The sequence below is a fragment of the Patagioenas fasciata genome, chromosome 11, assembly GCF_037038585.1.
Source record: "Patagioenas fasciata isolate bPatFas1 chromosome 11, bPatFas1.hap1, whole genome shotgun sequence".
Classification (NCBI taxonomy): Eukaryota; Metazoa; Chordata; class Aves; order Columbiformes; family Columbidae; genus Patagioenas; species Patagioenas fasciata.
The window spans coordinates 26,114,582-26,130,259 of record NC_092530.1 but is presented as its reverse complement, the minus strand read 5'-3'; the positions used below and the strand labels follow the sequence as shown (position 1 = coordinate 26,130,259).

At 46.0% G+C, this 15,678-nt stretch overlaps 2 protein-coding genes, 1 long non-coding RNA gene and 1 other non-coding gene across 5 annotated transcripts; 1 reads left to right on the top strand and 3 right to left on the bottom strand.

Moving 5' to 3' along the window:
* Nucleotides 1-75: 75 nt before the first annotated feature.
* MAGT1 (magnesium transporter 1) lies at nucleotides 76-10,651 on the bottom strand. Of its 2 annotated transcripts, none has more exons than XM_065846962.2 (10): nucleotides 10,528-10,651; nucleotides 8,861-9,030; nucleotides 8,002-8,119; nucleotides 7,495-7,635; nucleotides 6,415-6,555; nucleotides 6,010-6,099; nucleotides 4,540-4,603; nucleotides 3,198-3,272; nucleotides 2,657-2,747; nucleotides 76-1,529 (listed from the first exon to the last, which is right to left on the bottom strand). In XM_065846962.2, exons 1-10 carry the CDS (start codon nucleotides 10,639-10,641, stop codon nucleotides 1,514-1,516), a joined length of 1,020 nt encoding a protein of 339 aa, XP_065703034.1. In that variant the 5' UTR covers nucleotides 10,642-10,651; the 3' UTR covers nucleotides 76-1,513. The 2 variants fall into 2 exon arrangements, with proteins under 2 accessions (XP_065703034.1, XP_071669710.1); XM_071813609.1 differs by lacking the exon at nucleotides 10,528-10,651 and adding an exon at nucleotides 9,694-9,712.
* An 803-nt stretch (nucleotides 10,652-11,454) lies between these two features.
* TRNAL-CAA (transfer RNA leucine (anticodon CAA)) lies at nucleotides 11,455-11,570 on the bottom strand. Its single transcript has 2 exons — nucleotides 11,533-11,570; nucleotides 11,455-11,500 (listed from the first exon to the last, which is right to left on the bottom strand). It is a non-coding gene; the product is annotated as a tRNA-Leu (tRNA).
* A 226-nt stretch (nucleotides 11,571-11,796) lies between these two features.
* Nucleotides 11,797-14,089, top strand: COX7B (cytochrome c oxidase subunit 7B). Its single transcript, XM_065846642.2, has 3 exons — nucleotides 11,797-11,926; nucleotides 13,222-13,346; nucleotides 13,890-14,089. Exons 1-3 carry the CDS (start codon nucleotides 11,890-11,892, stop codon nucleotides 13,962-13,964), a joined length of 237 nt encoding a protein of 78 aa, XP_065702714.1. The 5' UTR covers nucleotides 11,797-11,889; the 3' UTR covers nucleotides 13,965-14,089.
* On the bottom strand, nucleotides 12,875-15,650 carry LOC139828861 (uncharacterized). Its single transcript, XR_011740915.1, has 2 exons — nucleotides 15,476-15,650; nucleotides 12,875-14,683 (listed from the first exon to the last, which is right to left on the bottom strand). It is a non-coding gene; the product is annotated as an uncharacterized lncRNA (long non-coding RNA).
* Between the last annotated feature and the right edge of the window lie 28 nt (nucleotides 15,651-15,678).

Here is a 15,678-nt window from a genome sequence, read left to right as displayed (position 1 = left end):
TTGAAGCAAGGGTGGGAGAAAAGAGGTTCATTTGTTTTGTTTTATTTTGAAGTTCAAAAGACACTGAAGCATGGATTAGACTAAGAAATTTTATTGAAACTTGTCCAAAATTGAGTCAGGCACAAAACTGATGCATTCCACTAAGGCTTGTCATTGTGTATGGCATATGAAAAATGCACCTCAACAAGCTGAAACATCAAACAACTAAAGTAGTGGAGTTAAGGCACTTGAGATATTTGTTAATTTAGCAAAATTGCATAAGAATAACCTTCTACTTTGAATGATCAAGTCCTTTCTGAGCCTCAGTCTAAAGCATCCAGATTCCGTCACCTCTTGAGACGGGGAGAGGCAGAAGCAGGAGACAAGAGTCTGACCCCGTTTTCCTCTGAGCAGTAACCTCCGAGGCCACCCCAAGGGCTCCCTGTGGTGCTGAACTGCACACAACGCACTGAGCACAATGTCTTCCCTCAGCAATCCTCCAGGCAAAGGCTCTTTGTGAGATAAGAGAACACCAAGGGACAGCAAGAAGTGCACGTGTTCAGCTGTAAGGCTGACAAATCCTTCCCAGGGCAGCACTCTTTATCCTGGGATCAGATACCTGTGTCTTCCCCAAGGATATAAACTTGGAGAAAGCAAATGAGGAATGCAAGAATTTAACCTAGTGACCCCAAATCTGACACCGATTGGTTTGTTAGGGCTCCGAGCAGCAACTTGAAAGCCCGTTGGCAACCCTTAATTCGTGCTACAAACAGCTGGTTACCTTTGTGCCTTCAGTTTGTATATTTGAGAGTGTGAGTGCTGGTCAGTATAAGACCCTCTTTTCCACTCCGAGCCAACATTTAAAATTTGCAGTTTCAGCAGGTGGCAAAGAAAGCTTTAATGAATAACTGCATTGATAACTCAGTTCTACCTGTAGAAAATCCCCCTTCATCTGTGAAGCAGCCTCTTGCATCACACAGTAACTCTATGCTCTTCTCCAAAATGAGACGGAGCTCTCGGAATAGGCACATTCCACACTGGAATTTGGAGTGTGCTCCAAGGGCTGCACACAGACTGAAGAAAAAGATTTCCAGGTGCATGAGGATGTTTGCTCAGCTGTGAAAAGGCACGACAGAGAAGCTCTGGCCACCTGCTGTGCACAAACAGCAAATAAAGTGAGCAATACTGGAGGGAAAAAGAAATGTATGGAAAACAGATTATCAGGCTGAATTTCAAATACTGTTTCTAGTTAGTCTACAGAAATGTGGTTCTAAGCATTAATTTGGAATTTCACCAGAAGTAGAGATTTTTAAGAAGATGTAAAGCTTATGAAGTTGAGATTGCATCTTAATACTCTGTGTCCTTCAGAGCAAATTGCTTGTTACGTTTAAGGCACTACGTGTCATCTTTGGTTCCGTGTTTAACTGTCTCATTCAGTGGAAAGAGAGGTAGCACGAACCATACATATTGAGCTCTTCCATTCCATGCAATTCCAGAGTCATCGCCTTTCCAGTGATACAGATCCTGGAATCCTTTAACTCATCAGAAAACTGCAGGAACAAAATAACAAACATTAATCTTACAGTAAACGAAGGTGTGCCGCATTCCGCTTGGCTTTCACATATGCTGAGAAAATCAGAACAAGAAGCCGGGCCTGATGTAACGATGACATACATAGCAGTGAAGACGTCGCTTAAGAGTGAGTGAGACAACCACGTTTCACCTGCAACAACGTCAGCAGAAGGACAGGAGACCACTGCATAGCCCAGAATAAAAGCTGAGCAGTTATTAAACAGGGAAGAAGTTCAACTCTCTTCTGACCTTGAGAAGAGTCTTTATGAAATAAAAAGTTTTATTAGGTAGATATTGTTAATTAAGAACTGACTTCTTGTAGAAAGGGGACAATATTTGCCTATGGGATCAGCCTTCCAGACAAATTAAACTCTTTGCAGAAGCTGAGATGGTTAAGAAGCTGGTCCTCAATATGTATTTGTTCCTTCAAAATACTTAAAACCTAATAAAACCACACAATAATTCTATACTGATCAAAAACATGTCTTAAGCAGTCAATGAATAGTGCTAGACTCTTCACAGAAGCAATCTCAACATGTACAAAGCTTTCAAGCACCAGGCACCCCCTTGTTCTCATAAATAAGGATTAATAATAAAGATGTACGAACAGGGAGGATGAGAAAAGTTGGGAAAAAAAAGAGACACTTGTTTTCAGTTTAAGTTGGTTGATATATCACGGTGAAAAGAAATGTTTTAGAAGCTGTAATGGCAGGTAAAGGAGAGTACCACAATCCTTCCCTTGGCCAGACTGAAAAATCGTGGTGTCCAAACACCGTTATTTCTGGTGATTATAGTGACCAATATTGCTACACTTTGAGAAGCAAGTGGGGCATTTCCAAGCGTATTTTCCACCAAATCAGATTTCAGCAAATAGGCCCGTTGCCTGTTTCTCCATTCTGGTTTATATTAATGTTGCCACACAAGGACATTCCAGTCGGCAGGAACAGATTCATCCATAAGCACACAGTGCAGGTGACAAAACAACACAAACAAAAAAGACAGCGTGCTACTAGAATTAAGTCCTCATCTGTGTTTTCCCACTTCCTCCAAAAGGAGTCTGCGCTGTTGTGGCTGTATCGCAACGCACAGGAAGGCGATGACGTACCTGTACGGGTAGCCGTGGTATTTAGATCTGAAGATAGACAGCAGCCAGCTGAAGAACAACACCACCAGGCCAATGCCAGCAATGCACAGGACTGCAAGAGATGCAGAACAAGGTTTGGGTAACGTGACAGCTGTCCCTGAGAACACCACAGTGATGGGGCTTTTCAAAAGCATCCTGTAATGTTTACAGACTGGGTCAGATGAGACCTCTGTTAGAATCACTGAGAAGAACTAGATTGACACCAATTTTACTTCCAGCTCCTACTGTGAATCACTGTTATATCACTACTGTAAGACAGTAAGTCCCTTCTCTCCCTCCCTAGCAAAATGCTGCAAAGCATCTTTATTTCTCCCCATCTCCCAAAAGGGCTTTGAGTTTATCTTGCAGGTTCTTGAGCAACTCCAAATGCTGCTGAACAACTAAACAATTCACTTCTGCTGAGAGGTGAGCAGAGTCCAAAACCCCACAGTGTAAAAACATTTCCATTCAATAGGGTATCACAAATCTTTACTGAATATGCCTTCTCTTAGACAGTACTTACTTTTTCTTTTGCCCACATCCATGTCAGAAGTAGCAGCTTCATGGAGGAGAACCATTCCTAAAGTTACGCCACCATCTACAGACGCTGTTTAAGGCTCAATCAACAAAATACAACAGACTCAATATAACACGCTTGTTCCTAATCTCGTCAGTTCATCTCCCACCCCATACCTGGGGTGTTCAGTCTCTTAGGAAAAATTCAAGACTTCCCAGCCAGACCAGCAGCTTTGGGGAAAAAAGCAACTGAAAAGCATTCACAATGTCAACTTTTAACAGAAAATAAATACCACGTTTAAAATAAACTGGAAAGTAGAGTAGGCCTTCATGTAACATTTAAAATGTGCTTGTTATCTCAGCTTGTCACGAAACAACATTCCTTCCCAGAGAGCTCAGCCATTCCTGCTACTGTTCTACTCCGCTCACTTGCTGAGCCAGGATTTTGAACAGGTAGAACAAGAAAAGGGAGAAATCAGCAGAAATCACTCTGTTTAAGAACATCAGTGTGGCAACAGAAGAAACTCATTAACCATGTCCAGCAGGGAAGAGGACAGGTAGTTTGAATGAAGTTTTGAAATGATGTGCCTACAGTAAGTCAGCTATTCCGTGGAGTTGTATACTATAAAATGTAAACCGTTTGGGACTGTGAAGCTGCAAGAAGAGAGAAAATATCAAATAAAACAAAAACTCCTGAATGAAACATAACAGCATGCACAGGCTGGCACAGGTGACCAGAGAAGGAAGAAGAACTTGCATGGGGAATGTTACAGATGATGGATCAAAAACATACATGGAACGGAAAAGAACCCAATTTTAGAGTATTCTTATGACATTTTCGTACAACTAAGGCGAAAACTCTCAACCTGCAAGTTTCCACTTGCCTTCCTTGATGGCACAATAGTGGAATGGAATAATCCTGAACTGTTCGCATGAACAGGTGCTAACATTAAAAATAAAGAAGGTAGGCAAAGAAATAAAAGTCAGATCAGTAGTAGAGGAAGGAATCCAACACCAAAGCAACAACTCGGTAAGTGAGATTGAAAAGATAAGAGACATGCAGAGAGGAACAGGGCCTATCCTGAAGAATCTTACGATTCCACAAAGACCCACGTCTATAGCGCTGTATTCATTGCAGTCACCAAGCAAGAAGAAGGTGGTGAGAAAGCAGCCATCGTTTTTCTGTTCAACAGAAAGATCCCTGGCACGGGAAAGCGGAGCTGCCAACACAACGGCTCTGCGAGGTTCTGCGTCGGCACGAGGGGACAAAGCGCTTTCCTAGCAAAGGCAGCAACACAAGCCAACAGAAAAATCGTCACCAACCACGTGCTCCTCGGTAGGAAGGATACTGAACAGAAGAACAATGTGTGTTTCTGCCACAAATTGCGCTTGGCTGCTTCCATGGATATAGTTCTGCAAGAGACAAAGAGCAATGCAATTCAGAAAAGACTGGAGTCAACTTTGCCATAATTAACCGCAGCTACAAAGCTCGGAACTGGGCTTGCACGTCTGTTTCAGGAGATAGAAGTTGGGGCACAAGCAATTTCATCTATCGGGGTGTGAGGTTAAAAGACCAGGTTAAACATGAAATTGCCGGGCTCAGCGCTAGGACTGCTTAGCATGTAAGAACCAACATAAACACCTTTGTTTTGCCATTACCAATTTAAAGTTCTCATGTGTCTTCATCAGTACAGATACAATAGATGTGAAAGACAGAGGAAAGCAAATGTCACAGGTAAGAAAAATGTTGAAAACATGGAAAGAAATAGGAATGGTTAGAAGATGCACAGGAGATCAGACAAATGGAACAGATCAGGTAATGTAAAAGAATCTGCCTTCAGAACCTAAGCAAAAAAGCATCATTATTATGCTTCCTCCAACATGTAGCACTTATTTTTTCTTTTGGCATGTTGGAGACATGGGGAACAACAGGAAGGATGAAAGAAACACCCTAGTTCTGAAGGCAGGGGGAACCTCTCCATCCCAATAACTTGTTAGCAAATCATTTGGTTACTCTCTATGCTGTCCTCTTTACCCTAGAGCATTATTTTCCTATGTCCTTAGCTTTCTGTGATTACTGGAATAATCCAAGTGTCTGCACACAGCAAGACCTTGAACTCCAGGTATTCACACAGAAACTGAAGTCCTGATTCCAGCAGGTACCACCCATCCAGCTCCTGGCAAATGCCTCAGTGCATGGAAAGCACTTGGAGCAGTTTCTAACGAGAAACTGAACATGCTGCTACATACCAAGGTTAATTTACTGTTTACCATCAGATTAAGAAGTGCATTTCTTATTCTATCTCCTAAAGGGTTATTTCTGAGCACAGAAAGCAATGCACCTAAAAAAACGCTAAGTGATGTTCTAAGAGTAAGGACAAACGTCACAGAACCAATGTCACCATTCTCCCGGAATTGATGAATCATCGGACCAAAGACTGTCGGAGTGACTTCCCTATCAAAATGGAATTGTAGGTAATGGTTCGAGTTATCACACAGCGATTACACAACAAAGTGCTTTGGTTTGGATTAAGATCAGTATTTGGTGATTTCTTAGTCGTAAAGTACATGTTTGCAAACAGTTTCTTCTATTTGAGCCAAGAAAAGGATAAAAACAAACTGTCACAAAATGCAAATATTGTCTGGAGCTCTAACACTCCTGTTTCAAACCAAACCAGCGCCTGTTCTTACAGATGTGTTTTGAGAGAAGACAGATCCTCCCTGAACTCAGCAGCCGCTGTCTGATCTGCCTGGCTCTCTGCAGCTCATGAGAGCTGAGCCTCGTGACTTACAATGGGAATCAGCAAGAGAAGACTCACCACTTGTCCTGTATGGGGATTCTTATGAGCATAGGGTGGGCCTCTGATGTGGTTCCACATCTGGCCTGATGTCATTGCTAGAACAAAACACTGAAAAGGAAACACTATTTAATAAGGATTTTTTTTCTTTTTTTCACCCAGTTTCATTTCATACCAAAAAGTAGAGGTTTGGGATACAATCTTAGGCTAGGAATCATCCCACATTTTATTTGTATGAAAGGCATCTAGTCAAGCATTGAGCTGAAAAGACGGAGATCAAATAATATTATCAGAATACCAAAAAGTAAAATTAAATGCACCTCATTTCCTTCTGCCAGGTTTAAGCATCCTTAAATACAAAACCTTTTAAAACTTGAACTGCTACAAAACTTGTAACAACAGGCAGACAGGAGTTATAATACTCACCAAAGCAGCAAATGCCCAGCCAGTTTTGTTATACAGAAAATCCAGATTGCTTCCACGCAAATACACGAGGCCTCCGATGACAGCCAGCAGCAGTCCCAGCATCAATGGGCCGGCATAGTTCGGTGGCCTAATCACACGAATCTAAGCAGAGGATATTTAAGTTATTTCCCCCGCCGTGGGATTACACATTACGCCCGCACTCCTGCTAACAGAACCCACAATAGATTAGAGTGGAAAAAACCACGAACACACACGCCGCCAGAATTTTCTATATAATAAATCTGTCGAGGAAAGTAAGTAATGCTTCTTCCCTCGTTACTGTAACTTCAGTTTTATACATCTTTACCCTACTTAATAATTTAAAGACAGTTTTTCTTCCATAAGAACAGAAGAGGGAGAAGGAACGTGAGTACGCTGCGTTCAGTTTTGGTCCCTCCTACAGACAAAAGATGTGGACAGACTGGAGAGGGTCCAGAGAAGGGCCACAGAGGACTGGGAAGCCACCATGGAAGGAAAGGCTGACAGAACTGGGCTTGTTCAGCCTGGAGAAAAGAGGCTTAGGGGAGACCTCATCACCACGTTCCAATAATTAAAGAGTAGCTCCAGAGAGGCTGGAGACTCCCTTTGTCCCAGGAGTCACCAAAAATGACAAGGGGCAATGGGTACAAGTTACTCCTGGGGAGATTCCAACTGGACACAAGAGGGAAATTCTTCCCAATGAGACCCATCAGCCACTGGAATAATCTCCCCAGGGACGTGGTGGATTCCCCGGTGTTGGACACTGTTAAGATTCAGGGTGCTTGCCCAGCTTGTCTAGACCGGGCTTTTGCCATGAAAGGCTGGAACAGATGATCTTGGAGGTCCCTTCCAACCTGGGATCCTGTGATTCCATGAAAATATTAGAACACAGAAGGTAAGGAAACGTCAAGAGTAGTCACGTGCCCAAACCACGTTGTAGACGAGAACTATTTAGCGTATGTGTGAGCAGAGCGTTAGGCACGGAACACAACTGACACATTTCACAGCTGGAATTTCGCGCTACGGGGGCGCGCGTGCTGGGGAAGGTGCGCGCGTACTCACGTTGACGTCGGTTCTGTCGGCCACCCAGCGAGCGAGCTGCTCGGCCGCGAAGCCGCGCACCTGGAGCTCGTACGTGTCCCCCCGCTTGGGCTTCCCCTTAGCAGGAAAGTTAATGAAGGTCGGAGCAGAATTCATGTTTAGCTGTAGTGAGAAAATCCATGTGAAAAGTCTACTTAGTAACACACAGTTCTGTTCTGGTTGTATCTTACAACATTGTCACTAAATCAATCCGGAAAAAGGCGCTCCAGTAAAAATTACACTGTATGTTATTACAGGAGACAGAAGAAGCCAGAGGGGCCAGTTCGCTCCTTATGCCTCTCCCAGATTTGTCAGTTCTGTTACCATTACCACCAACATGCTACTGCCCTCTGCTCTCCTCATTTCTTCTGAGAGTGGCAGCTTTCAACCTCCCAATTATCTCTTTAATCATTGTAACGCTAAATTTTGTGCACACCTTTACTTTCTTGCCCCCAGTCCCCAAAACCCGAGTTAAAAAAAAGACGTTACCATCTGAAATACATCTGAGCCTTCATCAAAATCCACCATAGCAAAGAAAATCTTGTTGGTGAACGCGCTGGAGTACCGCCAGGAGTTTGCCAGGATCTGGTATTCCTCATCGGCTTGTCTGTGAAGCACAGAGAGCGAGACGCCGCGTCACACCGTCCAGCACACGTCACCGGTGTGTCCCACACACCCCGCCTGGCACCGCTTGTTTAAACCCAACAGCGAGTTCCGTTGAGTCCATAAACACAAGCAGTGGTGATTTCTAAGTGAAACCTGACACGGAAGCCGGCAGCGCAGGATTTACTAGTCCACACCAAACAAGGACAGGTGGGCCCTCTTTTCTATGTCAGGGGACAAGAAACCAATTGACTTCAACTAACTAGGGAAAAAACCCTATTTACAGACCTCTACCACCTCTGGATTAATACGTGAAAGGTATAATATGGTTAAGGATCCAGCATATTATACTCGTAAATAAATAAGTGCCCATCAGCATGTAATGAACAGCACCTTCTAGACTGCACGGCCAGCAGTAATTCTACAAACATTTCTTCAGCAGCTCAAGGCAGGAAAAGCTGAGTTTTCACCCTGTCTTTCTGCAGAAACCTGTCAGTGTGAATATCGGTTCTGCAAAGCAGCAATTACTTTAGGAGGGAAACAAATAATTAAGGACTATGTTGTTTTCTCACAGACATATTACACAGATATTGCCACACATTTAATTTCAAAGACAATCCTACTATAACGTGCCCTACTATATTCCTCCCATGTACATGAAAGTTTATCCTACTCTTAAATTTAATTCCCTACAAAGCATAAGAGGACTTTGAAGTTCTAATTTAGGACTAAATTAAGCCCATACTTGCACACAACACATTGTCTGTGAGGCTGAAGAGCAGTGAACATCACAATCACCGAATAATTTCTGGGTGGTGCCTTCACGAGGCGTCGAAATTTGTCTCCATTCATTCGAATAACGGATCTTTTGCTCGCCCACTCCATCAGCTGGTTCACTTTTTCTGATAGCACCATCTGAAAATAAAGTCAGAGAAACACTGTTGGTTTGGGTTCCCCTGCACCGGGTCTCACAGGAGAATCCTGGAAGGTTTTTAGATTTGATGTAATAAACAGCTGCGCTGTATTTCAAAAGAACACGCTCATTAAGACACATTAAGACTTTTGAAGGCATTTACAGATCCTTTTGACAGTCATGTTAATATTATTAATTTACATTCACCACTTAAGTATTATACACACTTTAAGCACTTAGTATTATCCACACCGGTGAGGACCTCCAGCTCACTAGTGTTTTGTCAGGTTGCTAATTGTAAGGTTGCTTTCAGACGTACAGACTGCCCCAAGTCACGCCACAGGATTTATTCAACACTGAGCATCACACACCGTGTCGGATTCAAAACCTGGTGGAAGTGGAATCAACGCTAGAGATGGAAGTGAGCTCAGGATCTAATTGCTGGGAACAACCTCATTCGGTGCGTATTTGGAGAAACCGGGAGCGCTCACTAAGCTCTTCTTTAAAAATGAGCCAATCAATTCTATATCAATATACAAAGAAGTATTTGGTAAGTGACAAACCTCCAAGTGTTGCACTTATCACGAGCTACTTCCCCACTCATATTAACACTTCTTCAGATACGTTTTTTAGGGTAAATAATAAACTGCTCTTCTTTGACTTACAACTGACACACGGATATACCGAGGGATCTTTTCGAACCCCGGGAGTCAAGCATGTGGGAATAAGCGGCACTTCAGTGATGACAGGACAGTCGGCTCACCCTCCCAACCCCACACCCAGGCACACACGCTCTTACACAGCAACAGAAGAACCTGGGATTAAAAACATTCAAAAATAAAAGGTAAGGAACGTTTAACGAAGAAATGTTGTTTTTACATAAGTGAGGACCTGGTGCCTGACCCCAGCAGGGGGGGAAGGACCAAGAGACATCGGACTATGAATCCATAATGTAAAACACAGTCTCTTCCCAGAATATATACTGATACCTGTATATATCTGTATTTACAAGTTAATTTAGGGGGAAGTGTAGCCAAAGTACCAGGAATCCACATTGATAAGGAGAAGGGTATTGTATGTGTTGGGGTAGTCTGTAAATCCTAAAGTACCCAACCAATGGAGAACAGGGAAGGGAGACTGCGGCCGGGATTTTGGGGGGATATAAGCAGGGGCTTTTTGCTCTATTCAGCGTGCCTGCCTTTAGGTAGAAAACCCGGTGTTGCAATATCGTTATTAAAAAAATTGCTTTGCTGAGAGATCCTGCCTGAGCCTTATATTGGCAGAATAATTGTTTCCTACATGAACATAAATCAGAGCGGTGTGATCCTAACGAGCCCACTGCTCCCCATGCGCGCCCGCGGCCAAGCCAAAGGCCGGGCCCACCGCCTGCGGCCTGACGGGCCCCGTCCCGCCCTCCGCCGCCGTACGAGCTCAGCGCAGGCCAGCGCCCACGGGCCGCCCCGGGCAGAGCGGCGGGCGCGGTCCCGGCGGCCTCTCACCTCCTTGCGCTTCTGCCCCGCGGCGCCCGGCCCGCCCCAGGCCGCCAGCAGCAGCAGCAGCGCCAGCACCGGCAACGCCGCCATGACCGCCCCGCTCCGCCGGCCCGCGCCCATTGGCAGTGACCGACCCACCAGCACTGCGGCCCCGCCCACACGCTTCCTATTGGCGGCGGCGCCGGCCTGCGACTCGCGATTCGTTGAAACTGTCCCCAGCCCGGGCTGCGGACAGCCTATAAGAGCGAGGCAAGCTGGAGGCGCGCTATTGGCGCAGTCCCAGCCGGGGCAGGCTGTGCCGCGGGGACCCCAGGCAGGAGCGGGGGCAGCGGGTCCGTTGGCTGCCCGCGGTCGGGACGTGTCGCCGCTGTCCCGCTGCCGCAGCCCCTTACGCTGGGGATACCCCCCCGGCTTTCTGCAGCGCCTGCGGCTCTTTTAAACATTGCAGCTGCTGCTCAGCTACAGTGAGCACAGACCGCCCGAGGTCCCGGCACCGCGGCGTGGCGGGGCCGGGCCTGACGTCGGTAAACCCCCAAAAAACGAAAATAGGAATCTAGGGTAGAACGCCAAGGAACTTAATCCTTAGCTCCCCGAAGGCGTACGCTAGTTTAACTTTACAAACGCATTTGTATTTCTGGGTCACGTTGAGAGAGACTGTTGAAGTTGTAAACGCACTCGGGAAATCTGCAGCCGGCGTGTAGCGGGTTACGGGCTCTGGAGCGCAACCGGCACACAGAACCGCGGCTGTACTCCTGCTTTCCTCCGTTCATTTCCTTTCGTTTATTCGAGGACGTCTAAACTATGGAAACTGTTTCTGGCGCCCCGGGGGGTCGCTGTAGTTTCTGTTGTCACTAAAATCTCTGGCTGTAGCTCTTTGAGCTGTTGATAAATTTATAATTCTAAACGGAAAAAGAAAGAAGGGACAAAAAGTGGTGTCAGAAGTGGGATTCGAACCCACGCCTCCATACGGAGACCAGAACACCCAACCCGCCGCGGGAAGGCGCGGAACGCCTTGAGTCTGGCGCCTTAGACCACTCGGCCATCCTGACACTGCGCTTATAACCTCTACCGTGAGGTTCTTAGCTCTTTCCTCATGCCTCGCCCGTCCGTCCCGCTCTCCTCAGCCGCTCCCGGGGAGCGCTCCAGAGCCTGCAAACCGAAGCGAAGCCGCCATCTCTCTCTCCCGGCTCCGGAGCGTCCCCCGGTCCCGCTCAGCCACACGGAGGCGGCACCTTTCCCGTCACTCCGCGCCTACATTACCCACAGCGCTCCACTCCCCTGCGTAGCGCGGCGCGCCGGCCGCTTCCGGCGCGACCATTTTGTTTTTCACCGCTCGCCAAGGGTACCGGTGGCGCTCCCCTCGTCAGCATGTTCCCGGTGGCCAGGGCCGCTCTGAGCCTCACCGGTAAGCAGGGAGGAGGGTCTCTGGAGCACGGAACCGCCGGGGCTGTGTCGGCGGTTTGGCAGGGGGGTCTCCCCCGGTTCCTTCCCTGTGAGGGCAGTGCCTGGGCAGGGGGGTGGTGAGGGCAGCTGAGGGGCTGCGGGCGGCTCTCGCCGGCCTTCTTTTACTGCTTGCTTTTTTTTTTCCTGCCTCTTCTAGTTGCTTTTACTTGAGCTGACCTTGGGTTCCCTCCCTCGGTGCTTTTCCCCCCTGATAGCACCTGAAGGCACGTCCGGGTGTCGTGAGCCGAGGTGATGAGGGGCTGGTCACCGACTCAAGGGCAGGGTGCCAGAGTTCAGTGGCAGACCCCTCAGAGCTTCACCCGGCCTCTCACACCTAGAATAAAAGTACTTAGCAGTGGTGCTTTTGGTAGATATTCAAGCTTCTTTTTTTCTTGTTTAAAAAAAGAACAAAACAAAACAGAAAACCACTTGTGCAGCCTCACAGAGCATGCCGGGGATGTAGCAGCATTATGAGTATCATCATACATCTTCTCTAGTCATGTTTGGGTAAATGGGAATCATTGACCTGAAACGAAAAGATTGTATTTTATAATGTCTGTCTTTGTGTGCTGTCTCATCAAATGCACCGTATGCCGCTACTAAATGGTTTGTGTTTCGAAGCTGGTGGTCTGAGTTTTCACTCTGGTTTTTTAATAAGCGTAGTGTACATTGATGACGTACTTCATACACTGTCATCTGAAAATATCCTCCTGCCATTTACCTCATGCCAAGGCCCACAGATTCTTTCACTTCACATCCCTCTCCTCCCATCAAAAATCCTGAAGCTGTAACAAAGGTGTGACCGTACCTATTGTCTTCAACCCCATAAAGGACGAGCTTCATCCTGAAAGTGCTTATAGCAGGTTACACCTACTGACAGCGTAGGTGTTTACATATAGAATTCTGAAACTTTTGATTAATAAAATATTTTATTAGATAATAATGCTTAAAAGCGTACTTGAGCTTCCACGCTGAGGGCCTCAATTGATGAAAATGGTAACCTGGAGGAATTCCTTACTGGAATTAGACTTCAGGAATAACCTTCTGGAGAGGGAGAGCTGAAACAAAATGCATGGTGTTCTGTATATCCCGTGTTTTGGAATCATTCCAAAGCTCTCAACCTTGAAGATGTTTTTTAGCTTTGCTTAAAGACTTGTAGTGCTTACGCTTGCCTCTCTGTTGGTGGGAGATGAGGATTTTGAATGTTTTTGAGGTATATTTTAGTTGATATCCATACTTCTCTTTAACATTCATTAGCTCGTGGAGTTCAGCGCACTGCGGTTAGACAAGCTCATCGCAAACATGAGCCCAACTTCCACGATCAATACGGGAACCTGGTGCTCCTTGGTGGAGCCGCAGTTTTTGCTGCTGTCTGGGGATATGTAAGTCATCCTTTTTTTCCCCACTCTGTTGTCACTTGAGCTGTAAATCTCACAAGCTGTTCAGTTTCACAAAGGCTTATTTGTTTGAAATAACCTAAGTGGTCAGAATTTAGGAGCCCTTTAGATAAGTGAATAGTAATGTGATAGAGATTAAAGTTGCGTTAGTTCAGGTTTTGACTTGTTACTTAAATTTCTGTGTCAATCCGTTGCTTAATTTTAAAATGTAGTAGAAGCACAACTGTTCTCTATTTTACTTGAGACACCTCAGCTTTTAGCAGAAAAATTTGTAGATAGAAATAGCAGTATGGTGACAGTGCTTTATATTCCAGATTCTTTGTTCTAAAGATAGGTATTTTGAAATAGAAAAGTGAAGTAGTTAAATATTATTCAATATAAGTATATTCTACTTGCTTTATTAGAATAGGAATGAGATGTCATGTTCTAATACAATGAATCGAAACTGAAAGCAACAGAAATAGCCCTCTGTCAGAAGGTTTCTTTGATTTCAGAGTTAATAATCTCGATTTTTTTATCCTCCTACAGGTGTTTACAGGTATTGGAATGGAGTGGGGCCTGTCGCCTGTTGGCAGAGTCACTCCAAAAGAATGGAGGGAGTAACAGCCTTTGCTTGGCATGAACTGGTCTAAACTTTCACTGAAGAAATCATCACACGAAGGCATTCGTTCCTTGATTACCACTTGTACAGTGGCATTCCTGGTCTAATAAACATACCTGGAAACTTGTCTGGCTCTTTTAGGTTTCCTCTTTGCCCCGTGTCTGCTGAAGTATATGAAATAATGTAAAAACTCGGAATAATTGAATCATATTTTAGGTGGTCGCAGTTGTTCCTGTCAAGGCCAATTATGGATAACGGACAAATCCAAAATGTTGTCTGTTATACAGTTGTTTATTATACATTTTTCTATTAAATAGTTGTCTGTTTGGCCAGATGTTTGCACTTAAATAAACCTCAGGTGCTTAAATGAACCCCACGTGCATTCCCACTGCAGAGTTCACTTCACCTCTGGCTTCTGCTGCCCATCTGAAGACAAAGTTTCTATTTTCTGTTGAGATTCCCCCTTTTTTTTCACAGAAGTATTTTTGTGTCTTGAATCTCTCCAAGTAAGTTGCTTCTCTCTGAGGCCTTTGAGAGTTTCAAAGGACTCGGATGAGCTGTGGAGCAGGAGATGCTCCACAGGGGCAGGCACTGTCCCCATCCTGCTCTGCGCTGATGCTGAAATGGGACTTTTCTCATGATTCTTGTGTGATCAGAATTTGTCAGGAAATAGATGAGAGGTGTATGTAGACTCTATAAATATCGGAGTGAGCTTGAATCCCTGAAAATACAAAACTATCTTGCTTTTTGATACAGCAGAGTGCATGAAGTTGCTGCCTTTACTTTTCTCAGGGATTTTAATTGCTGGTTTCTTCCCAGCTTTTGCTGGGGTGAAGGTGAAAACACATTTGACCAGCAGGTCCAGCTTGGTTTGAGCACCGTTTAGCACTGCGGTGCGTTGAGCAGCAATACCAGGTTACATCCAATGATCTGTAGGTTATATCCGATGATCTATAGTTATATCTGATGATTTATGGGTTATGCTCGATGATCTATAGGTTGCGTTCAATGGCCTCGGGTGGGGGAGCTGAGTCGCGGTGCTGTGCAGGGCGCCTGTGCTACACCCCTCACCCAGCCCGCTGCAAGGTACACCTGGAATATTGTGTCCAGTTGTGGCCCCTCAGTTCCAGAAGGACAGGGAACTGCTGGAGAGAGCCCAGCGCAGCCACCAAGATGCTGAAGGGAGTGGAGCATCTCCCGTGTGAGGAAAGGCTGAGGGAGCTGGGGCTCTGGAGCTGGAGAAGAGGAGACTGAGGGGGGACTCATTCATGGTTATAAGTATGGAAAGGGTGAGTGTCAGGAGGATGGAGCCAGGCTCTTCTCGGTGACAACCAATGATAGGACAAGGGGCAATGGGTACAAACTGGAACACAGGAGGTTCCACTTGAATATGAGAAGAAACTTCTTCATGGTGAGGGTGTCAGAGCCTGGCCCAGGCTGCCCAGGGGGGTTGTGGAGTCTCCTTCTCTGCAGACATTCAAACCCGCCTGGACACCTTCCTGTGGAACCTCACCTGGGTGTTCCTGCTCCATGGGGGGACTGCACTGGATGAACTTCCCAGGTCCTTTCCAAGCCCTGACATCCTGGGATTCCGTGTCCGGGCCGCGGGTGCCCGTTGTGCAGCGGTACGGACGGCAATGGAGGCTCCAGGCCGCGCTCCCGGCGCCACGGCCTCAACCGCGCCTGCGCCGCCGTGTCACGTGAGCGGGCGGGAGG

Coding starts and splice junctions, on each gene's coding strand:
- COX7B (XM_065846642.2), top strand. CDS start 11,890: ATGTTCCCGGTGGCCAGGGCCGCTCTGAGCCTCACCG. Junction 11,927..13,221: donor GGCCGCTCTGAGCCTCACCG/GTAAGCAGGGAG, acceptor AACATTCATTAG/CTCGTGGAGTTCAGCGCACT. Junction 13,347..13,889: donor TTGCTGCTGTCTGGGGATAT/GTAAGTCATCCT, acceptor ATCCTCCTACAG/GTGTTTACAGGTATTGGAAT.
- MAGT1 (XM_065846962.2), bottom strand. CDS start 10,641: ATGGGCGCGGGCCGGCGGAGCGGGGCGGTCATGGCGGCGTTGCCGGTG. Junction 8,120..8,860: donor AGACAATGTGTTGTGTGCAA/GTATGGGCTTAA, acceptor TGTGCTTCACAG/ACAAGCCGATGAGGAATACC. Junction 4,604..6,009: donor ATCCCCATACAGGACAAGTG/GTGAGTCTTCTC, acceptor TGTCTCTTGCAG/AACTATATCCATGGAAGCAG.